This window comes from Sphaerodactylus townsendi, linkage group LG15, assembly GCF_021028975.2.
Source record: "Sphaerodactylus townsendi isolate TG3544 linkage group LG15, MPM_Stown_v2.3, whole genome shotgun sequence".
NCBI lineage: Eukaryota > Metazoa > Chordata > Lepidosauria > Squamata > Sphaerodactylidae > Sphaerodactylus > Sphaerodactylus townsendi.
This window is the reverse complement of record NC_059439.1, coordinates 24,457,789-24,467,823: the sequence shown is the minus strand read 5'-3', so window position 1 is coordinate 24,467,823 and position 10,035 is coordinate 24,457,789. Positions and strand designations below refer to the sequence as shown.

The following is a 10,035-nucleotide window of genomic DNA, read 5'->3' as shown; positions in this document are numbered from 1 at the left end:
GACTTTTGAATTGTAACATTAGCACAATCCAGATGTGCATTCCATCTGGACTTGTTGATCATGTTGTTTGCCTTGACTTTTGAATTGTAACATTAGCACAATCCATTCTTTTGCACAAGCCATGCTGAAATGTTGGAGCTGTAGCTTTCTAAATGTCCTGATTGTCCAGGGCTTGACATTGAATCAGAATCAGAAGTCTTTATTGGCATGTAAAACAAATCATATAAATATACCATAAATCATATATTAAAACATTTGACAAGATTACAAAGAACACTATACTTGATTCAGATAATAATTTTCACTCCAGTCATTTGGTTAAAGTTCTTCTGGCACAATGGGTCTAATACATGGATGCAAAAATCACACTCCATATTAGCCTCAATTAAGCCTGATTTCATAGTGGTCTGATAAATAATGCATGCAAGTACAAAGTTGGGGAGGGGCGGTATGATGTCCAGATCCCTCTCTCCCCATAATCTGTTTTTTTTTGCTGATTTCCCTATCAGTTCATGAGACTGACATCACTGGATGTATTAAAAGAAAGGACTTGGGATAATTAGATGTCAACAAAAGAGCATTACTAGTGTTTATAAGTCTAAGAGAAACTCTATAACCAAAGGCAGTAATTCTGTGTAAAACTGAACTGCAGAATTATGGTGAAAAATTCTTCTTCCAAGGAAATGTATTTATCATTCCACCCACCCACCCACCCCCCCCAAAAAAGTCCAGTGACTGACCTATGCTGTTTTCTATATCTCTGAAGCCAAAAGCATGTTCTAAGTCCAGACATATTATTTGACATTAAGAATCTGCCAAGAAAAGAAGCCAACACAATTTTAATAAAACCTGCTTTGAGAAAGTCCCACTGGGAATTCTTGATCAGGATTCTGAAAAGCCCTGTTTAAGACTGAACTATACATATGCGAAATTGCTTCCTTTCATGCCAGAAATGTAACAGCTATGATGCTTAGATTAGAAATAGATATGCTTTCAATTTTTCCCCTAAATATTGTATTCAGTTACTTGTTATTTGCTTATAAATCAGTAATGTCTGCCCTGTCTGCCCAAACCCTATTGTAAGCCAATTTCTAAAGCATTTTTGAAATATTAGTAGAAGATGCAGCATGGCCTGAAGATACGACATATGGTCAGGTTTCAATATTATGTCTTGTCAGTTGTTAAATAATTAGTAGAAACATCCCTTGGACTTAATTTTGGGAATAAAAAATCCATAATAAAACTGCTAGTATGTGTGTTCATCGTCTGTTGTCGTCTAACTGTGTTTATGCCTAATAAAGGTTTTTTGGATTTGGATTTGGATTTAGCTAAGAACATAAGAACATAAGAACAAGCCAGCTGGATCAGACCAAAGTCCATCTAGTCCAGCTCTCTGCTACTCGCAGTGGCCCACCAGGTGCCATTGGGAGCTCACATGCAGGATGTGAAAGCAACGGCCTTCTGCGGCTGTTGCTCTCAAGCACCTGGTCTGTTAAGGCATTTGCAAACTCAGATCAAAGAGGATCAGAAGCTGGTGCTTCTAACTTGCACATCAAGAATCAGGATCCAAAGAGTTCGCCTATCACTTGAGTTTGTCCATCGCTATTCTAGTGTCATTCATGTCTTTGTCATTCATTTCCTTATCATTCATGTCCTTGTCTGGATGTCACGTATACATTTGTTTTATCTCCCCATGTAAATTATTATGCTATTGATTGAAAATTGTTTTAAAGCTTTTAAATGTATATTTTTGTACTATTTATTATATCATATTATTTTATATGGGGGGTTTTTTGTAAGCCACCTTGAGTCCTCTAGGAGGCTTGGCGGGGAAAAACATAACAAACAAATAAGTAAATATATCTCAGAACTGTAGGTGCTTTGGGAACTGCATTTCAGTAAATCACGGAAAAATCTAATGCAGAGTCACGACAAAAAAAAAATACACTGGCTTTCTATTGTGCCAAGTCAAAAGCCAAGTCAAACCTTTGCAATTTTGGATTTGTCATTAGAATGAATGGCAAAACTTTAAGTGGTTGGTTTATTAAACTGCCTGTCGCTCTCATTGTAGATCGGTTCCAAAGTACTACCAATACCTCTTGGCCTTGGCATTTGCTACAAAAGAGATCAATGAGAACCCCAGCCTCTTAACAAACACTTCTCTGGGTTTCCTTGTCCTCAATGGTTACTACTTGGCAAAGATTAATTACAAGGCCACCCTGAGCCTCCTTTCAACAAAGCATAGGTTCATCCCCAATTTCAAGTGTGACACCCAATACAATCTCATATCTGTCATTGGAGGATTTTGCACTGAAACAACGACTAACGTGGCCACCATATTAGCAGCATATAATGTTCCACAGGTAGGCTGTACACATGTTTGGGAAAGGAAATTTCACACCTTTGCCACATAATTCAAACTCCTGTTGTCGCCTAGCTGTTAAAATCTCTACACATTTTGTTACAGTTTGCTTTTGGATCATTCTCCACAGACCAGGGTAATGAAGTACTCTTTCCTTGGATGTATCACATGGTCCCAGATGAAGCCTATCAGTACATGGGAGTTGTTCATTTACTGCACCATTTCAGGTGGACTTGGATTGGTCTTGTCGCTATGGATGATGACAACGGGGATAGATTTTTTCACACTGTAGTTCCTTTGCTTTCACAGAATGGCATTTGTTTTGCCTTCACAATGAGGACATTCAAGATGGCTTATAAGGAGGAAATGTTAATGTTGGCCTTAAAGCTGCAGGAACAATACCCAGTACTTGAAAAGAGCAAAGCCAATGTAATATTTGTATATGGAGAGCCTCCTGCCCTGCAAATCCTGGGAGTGTTGTTGAACTTAGCAGAAACAACTTCCTTTCACCGTTTGGGAAGAGTGTGGATTGCAACATCTCAATGGAATTTTGAATCACTGAACATTGGAACAATGTGGGATATACAAACATTCCATGGTGCCATATCTTTCACAGTACATGCAAATCAACCACCTGGTTTTCAACAGTTCCTTCAGAATGTAAAACCCTCCTGGATGAAAGGAGATGGTTTCATCCAAGACTTTTGGGAACAGTCATTTAATTGCTCATTGAAATCTTCCAGTCAGCAAGGGGAGATCAAAGAACTCTGCACAGGAAAGGAGAAACTGGAGAGCATTCCTGGTATTTTCTTTGAAATGAGAATGACAGGCCACAGTTACAACGTTTACAATGCTGTCTATGCTGTGGCACATGCTTTGCATGCAATGTACATAAATAGATACAGACATAGAAGAGTAGAAGTAGGAGAGAGAAAGAAAATTCACGATGTGCAATCTTGGCAGGTAACTGAATTAGGACACCAAATAGGCAGTCTCCATGATCTCCTCAGAGCAGCAGTGGCGTAGGAGGTTAATAGCTCGTGTATCTAATCTGGAGGAACCGGGTTTGATTCCCAGCTCTGCCACCTGAGCTGTGGAGGCTTATCTGGGGAATTCAGATTAGCCTGTACACTCCCACACACGCCAGCTGGGTGACCTTGGGCTAGTCACAGATCTTCGGAACTCTCTCAGCCCCACCCACCTCACAGGGTGTTTGTTGTGAGGGGGGAAGGGCAAGGAGATTGTAAGCCCCTTTGAGTCTCCTGCAGGAGAGAAAGGGGGGATATAAATCCAAACTCCTCTTCTTCTTCTTCATCTATAGATAAATTTATTTAAACATTTGTAATTCTGGGTTTTTTCCTGATAAGGAAAAAAGAACAACAGGATTTTAAAAAACTCAACACAAAATCCAGAAGCCCTGATGGAATAGAATTGTGCCCTACAGAGAACTTATGCCATCCTGCTCTTCAATTGCCAGGCCCTGCAATAGTCCTGCAATTGTTGTAAAACACATTCTGAAATTGTGGCTGACCTTATATTCTATTGGTAGGACCAATAGTGATAGACCAATACTGAAAGGGGAATGGGAGGGATCTAGAAAGTTTTCTTGTCCCATCTCTATATTTCACTCCGTGCACATTACATATGTTAAAAATTGGTATAATATGTCATAAAATCATTATGAAGAAACCACACCGGAAGAAACCACAAGGACCATCAAGTCTAACCACCATCATGCAGAAATACACAAGCAAAGTACTCCTGACAGAAGGCCATCCAACCTCAGTTTAAAAACCCCTGGAGAAGGAGACCACACCAACCCACCCAGGAAGTGTATTCCACTGCTAAACAGCCCTTTCCATCAGGAAGATCTTCCTAATGTTTAGGTGGAATATCTTTTCCTGTACCTTGAACCCATTACTCCGTGTCCCAGTCTCTGAAGCAGCGGGAAAAAAACAGGGGCACTATAATGGGAGCCCCCAACAAGTATTTATCCCAGTCCCTACTGGTGTTTCGTAGACCAGAGGAAGAAAAATTGTGTGTGTGGTGGGGAATGAGGACTTTGGTAAAGTCAGTCCATCTCACAATGCACGGTTTCACTTCTGGCAAAACCCCAAAGTGACCTAATGACATTTGGGGTGATGTGGTGGGATTTGCTTAAACCTCAACCATTTTGGAGAAACTCAGAGGGTTGCCTCTCAATGTCGTGATATTGGCTCATTCTGCACATGCAGAATAATGCACTTTCAAACTGCTTTCAATGCTCTTTGAAACTGTGCGGAACGGCAAAATCCACTTGCAAACAGGGGCCTTTGTTTCTACTTGTTACTGCAAGTGATGCTGGGATGCTTCCCACACTCCCAAAATTTTCTCAGAGCTTCTGGGTAGCAGCCTGTCATCCCTACCCAAATGTCTTACACCATAATTTTTATTACTGTACACTGTACGTATGTGTAACTTATGTGACGATAAGAGGCCAGTTATTTTCTAGATACATACCTGGAATAAGAAAACTGGTCTTCCCTTTGAGCAAATACGAAATGGCCAAAACCGTTAAGTGAACCAGTTTTTACCCAAACATTACTGTCACTCAGGCCCCTTCCGCACACACAAAATAATGCATTTTCAAACCACTTTCACAACTGTTTGAAAGTGGATTTTGCTATTCCGCATAGCTTCAAAGAGTACTGAAAGCAGTTTGAAAGTGCATTATTCTGCATGTGCGGAATGAGCCTCAGATTTTTTCAATGCAGCTGAATACATGGTGGCAATGCAATAAAATATTGGCGGGGTTGATTAGGCCACACATCAAAAGTCAAAGGGAATGCAATAACAAACCTGCCATGCATAAAATCTTCAAGGTTAACAACCTAAATTGTGATAAATCAAGACTATGGCCCCTTCCGCACACGCAAAATAATGCGTTTTCAAACCACTTTCACAACTGTTTGAAAGCGGATTTTGCCATTCCGCACAGCTTCAAAGAGCACTGAAAGCAGTTTGAAAGTGCATTATTCTGCATGTGCGGAATGAGCCATTGTTTACATTACCGTAAAAACTGGGAAAAAATGATTTTGTCTCTTTTGTCCATTTCTCTTGTATCCTAGCTCCATTCCATCCTAAAGGGAATTTCATTCAACAACAGTGCTGGAGACACGGTGCACTTTGATGAAAATGGAAAACTAATTACAGACTATGATGTAACGAATTGGATAACTTTCTCAAATGGCTCCTTTGTCAGAGTAAAAGTTGGAAAATTGGATCCTTCGGCTCCTCAAAGCCAAGCATTAATTCTGAATGATGAGCAGATTGAGTGGCATAGAAACTTTAACCAGGTAACAGATAAGAGCATAAATTGGCAAACACTTGAAGGTATCTAAGCCGGCACTCTGTAGTTACATGGACAACAAATTACAGAAGGCTTTCGATTGCAGCTAAGGATTGTAGCAGCAATCCAGCAGGGTCATCAACCCTTCATAAGTTTCTGTGCCGGATGGGACATAAAAGTCCATCAGCAATACCAGCTGAGTTCAAAACCTTGGTGGTAATGCTACTTGCTTAGTGGTTGCCCACACTAAAAAGTTATTGAATATCTATGCCCGTGGTGGTGAGCCTTTGGCACTCCAGATGTTATGGACCACAATTCCCATCAGCCCCTGCCAGCATGGCCAATTCCCCATGCTGGCAGGGGCTGATGGGAATTGTCGTCCATAACATCTGGAGTGCCAAAGGTTCGCCACCACTGATATATGCACATCACCCTTTGAGTAATACATAGTTTAACCTAGGCATTGGTGTCTTGACATCTACATGCGACCCCTTGCTCAGCTGGTACGGAGTTTTGGGCTGATCTGTCATCAATATGCGGATGACACTCAGCTCATTCTGTTGATGGAGGGGGGAGCAGCCGCCGCCCCTGCGGCTCTACAGCATTGTATGGAGGCGGTTGCTGGTTGGTTGCGACAGAGCAGGTTAAAACTGAATCCATCGAAGACGGAGATCCTCTGGCTTGGCCGCGAAGGGGGAGGTGGGACTTTTCAGCCGCCGGTGTGGGAGGGGGCCATATTGGCGCCGACCCCCTCCGTGCGCAGCCTGGGGGTCCACCTGGATTCGTCTCTCTCAATGGAGACCCAGGTGGCCCATATAACCCGGGTTGCCTTTTTCCATCTTCGCCAGGCCCGGCGGCTGGCCCCCTTCCTCTCCCAAGCGGATCTAGCCACAGTGATCCATGCAACGGTCATCTCCAGATTAGACTATTGTAACTCGCTCTACGCGGGCCTTCCCTTGCGTTTGATCCGGAGACTAAAACTGGTGCAGCATGCGGCGGCGCGTTTGCTCACAGGCAGCGCCACCTGGGAACACATCCAGCCTGTGCTGCGTCAGCTGCATTGGCTCCCAGTAGAGTTCCGGATCATCTTCAAGGTGTTGGTGCTGACCTTTAAGGCCTTACGCGGCCTGAGACCATCGTATCTTCGAGACCGCATCACCCCATATGTCCCTGTACGGCCTCTTCGATCAGTTGAGGCCAACCTACTTGTGGTCCCTGGCCCCTCGGTGATGCGGCTGGCCTCCACATGGGCCAGGGCCTTCACGGCTCTGGCCCCGGCCTGGTGGAACGCTCTTCCTCCAACTGTCCGGGCCCTGCGGGACCTTGGTGAGTTCCGCAGGGCCTGTAAGACGGAGCTGTTCCGCCGGGCCTTTGGAGGAACCGGCCGCTGATGGTGCCTCCCCCTTTCATGGCCCTCTGCCTCATGGCCCTCTACATCTGGGACCTGCCATTCCTCCCTCTTGGGGAGAGGATTTCAAATACGGAGCAGCTGGATGCCATTTATATTTATTATTGTATTTTTATTGTATTATATTTATTATTGTATTTTATTGTATTTTATTGTATTATATTTATAAGATTTAGCTTTTACTGCTTTATCGCAGCTTTTAAAGATTTTGCCATTTTATTATGCTTATTGTTGTACACCGCCCGGAGCCCCTCGGGGATAGGGCGGTATAAAAATCTAATAAATAAATAAATAAATAAATAAATTGAGTCTTTATTACCAACTGCAGGGAATGTTCTGTTTTTGGACAGGTACTGCCTATTTCTGTGTGCAGTGTCAACTGCCGTCCTGGCTATAGCAGAAAGAGGAAGGAAGGAGAACAATTTTGCTGCTTTGATTGTGCTGAGTGTCCGAAAGGAATGGTTTCCAGCCACAAGGGTATGGAGATGTAATCTACTGAAATATGAACTTTATCACATTGGCAATCATACTGAACAAAACAAATCATGTTTCACAGAATCTAAGGTCTAGGGAGAAAGGGAAAACCCACCATTTGTGGTCTCTCATCTCAAGTATGTTTTCTCTTGAATTCCTCGCAGATCCCAGAAAGTCCATTTGTGGCAAAATATTTGAGGAGTTCAAATAATATAGTTGTTTTGTTCTTCCAAATGGTAATATAGCATCTTTCAGAAGGACCTATGAAATATCGTTGATTGACTTCCATGACTCATCACAAACTGAGATATAATTCAAGTGTCATCACACAGTTTCAGACTTTATAGGTTCCTCATATTCCAATGTGAAATGAAATTCAAAGATTTTATTGTTTGTGCATTCAAAGTAAGGCAAATATTTTTTCCTATAATCCTAATGCTTCCCCTATAAGATGGGTCATAACATAATTGCCATAATAAACTGAGTAGTTGAGTCAAAGAAAGTGACTGACTTGCCCAAACACAAACCCAAAGCTCATGGTTGACCTGACAGTATACATAGTTCTCATGGTGCACAAGGCCATATTCTCACTGTGAAATGGTTTCATTTTACAGATACATATGTCTGTGTCAAATGCCCAGAAGATCGCTATCCTAACAAGGACCGAAGTCAGTGCATTCTCAAGACAATAAGTTATCTGTCTTACAAAGAACCTTTAGGAATCTCCTTAGCTATTCTGGCTGTTTCATTCTCTCTGATCACAGTGTTGGTGCTTGGAAATTTCGTAAAGCACCAGGAAACACCCATAGTCAAAGCCAACAACCGGAGCCTCACCTACACTCTCCTCATCTCCCTCCTGCTTTGCTTTCTCTGCTCCTTGCTCTTCATTGGACAGCCTGTAAAAGTGACCTGTGTTCTGCGACAGACTGCTTTTGGCATCATATTCTCTGTGGCTCTTTCTACTGTGTTCGCTAAAACAATTACTGTGGTTCTGGCATTCATAGCTACTAAGCCAGGGTCTACAGTGAGGAAATGGATGGGGAAGAAACTGGCCAATTCTATAGTCCTTTCCTTCTCCCTTATTCAAGCAACCATTTGTCTGCTTTGGCTATGTTCTTCCCCTCCATTCTCTGCCAGGGACATGCATTCAGTGGATGGGGAAATCGTTTTGGAATGCAATGAAGGATCCACAGCCATGTTTTACATTGTTTTGAGCTACATGGGCATTCTGGCCTTTGTAAGTTTCTTAGTTGCTTTCCTTGCCAGAAAATTACCAGATAGTTTCAATGAAGCCAAATTCATCACCTTCAGTATGCTGGTCTTTTGCAGTGTTTGGCTTTCCTTTATTCCTTCCTACCTGAGTACAAAGGGAAAATTCATGGTGGCTGTGGAGATCTTCTCCATCTTAGCCTCCAGTGCTGGTTTGCTTGGTTGCATTTTTTTCCCAAAATGCTATATCATTATTCTGAAGCCTGAGCTGAACAACAGGGAGATGTTAATTAGGAGAAATAATAAATGAACAGAAGCTTTTCATGTGCTCTTAGACATTTATTATGTTGCTTGTTTTTTCTGCTATGATACATGTATTGGTCACCTTGCATTTTTTTCTCTTTGACTGGTGGTTCCTCAACCCCAATTAGTTGTACCTGTGTCTGGGGAAAGAGGTTTCCACCCACTTGAGTGAAATGTCTGAAGCCAGGATGCCCTGTCTCCCAACTCTGTCTTTGTCCCAAGGAAAAGCAGGCCAGTGTTTTGGTTAAGACAGAGGCTGGGCTGGCCATTATGTAAGAATGGGATATCTTGGGATCAATACATGCACAGTTTGTCTAACCCTAAGCAGGCAGTCTCCATTTAAATTGAGGAAAAGAGCTGGAGAACGAGAGCTATAATAAAATAATGAAAACAAAAAAAGTATGTATTAAAGCAAAGAACACACACACACAGCATACCACAGCTGACTGAGAGAGAAAAAAGATTCACTAATTAGAGTTTCAGGGACAGGTGATAGTTTTCAGCCTTGAAGGAATGAAAGAGTGGGATAAAAATCAAATCAAATCAATCAATCAACAAAGACTTTGGGAAATTGATTCAATGTAGACACAAAAGAGTCATTAGACTCTTATAAGTGAATCAATGGTGTGATAGAGACATCCCGTAAAATCATCATTTGTCCAAGATATCCTCCTCAACTTACCTTCCCTTTGCTATGTCACAGAGGGGGTATTTTATTTATTTATTTATTTATTTATTATTATTTATATTTGTATACCGCCCACCCCAAAGGCTCAGGGCGGTGTCCATCAACATTAAAACAATTTAAAACATCAATACATAATTTACAATAAATAATATATAAAATACCCAACTACGAATGGCCTTGGTACTATACTATAAAATACTAAACAACATGTTCTATATTTATGCTATATGAATCTTTTGGACTTTTTTTTTGGATTAAGCGGG

The 10,035-nt window shown here is 41.8% G+C and overlaps 2 protein-coding genes across 2 annotated transcripts in view; one reads left to right on the top strand and one right to left on the bottom strand.

Annotated features, from left to right (window-relative positions):
- LOC125444241 (vomeronasal type-2 receptor 26-like) overlaps nucleotides 1-1,651 on the bottom strand; it is a 9,694-nt gene extending 8,043 nt beyond the window's left edge. The window contains exon 1 of the mRNA XM_048516674.1: nucleotides 1,587-1,651. Within this exon, the coding sequence (XP_048372631.1) occupies nucleotides 1,587-1,651 (65 nt within the window). The remainder of the gene's footprint in view (nucleotides 1-1,586) is intronic.
- Nucleotides 1,652-2,530: 879 nt separating this feature from the next.
- Nucleotides 2,531-9,091, top strand: LOC125444721 (vomeronasal type-2 receptor 26-like). The gene is made up of 4 exons (XM_048517343.1): nucleotides 2,531-3,325; nucleotides 5,470-5,697; nucleotides 7,449-7,575; nucleotides 8,187-9,091. The coding sequence occupies exons 1-4, from the start codon at nucleotides 2,531-2,533 to the stop codon at nucleotides 9,089-9,091; spliced, it is 2,055 nt and encodes a 684-aa protein (XP_048373300.1).
- The last annotated feature ends 944 nt before the right edge of the window (nucleotides 9,092-10,035 follow it).

Excerpts from the sequence above, each read along its gene's own strand:
- LOC125444721 (XM_048517343.1), top strand. The coding sequence starts at position 2,531 with ATGGTCCCAGATGAAGCCTATCAGTACATGGGAGTTGTTCATTTACTG. Across the intron at positions 5,698-7,448 it reads GGCATAGAAACTTTAACCAG|GTACTGCCTATTTCTGTGTG; the intron begins GTAACAGATAAG and ends GTTTTTGGACAG. Across the intron at positions 7,576-8,186 it reads AATGGTTTCCAGCCACAAGG|ATACATATGTCTGTGTCAAA; the intron begins GTATGGAGATGT and ends TTCATTTTACAG.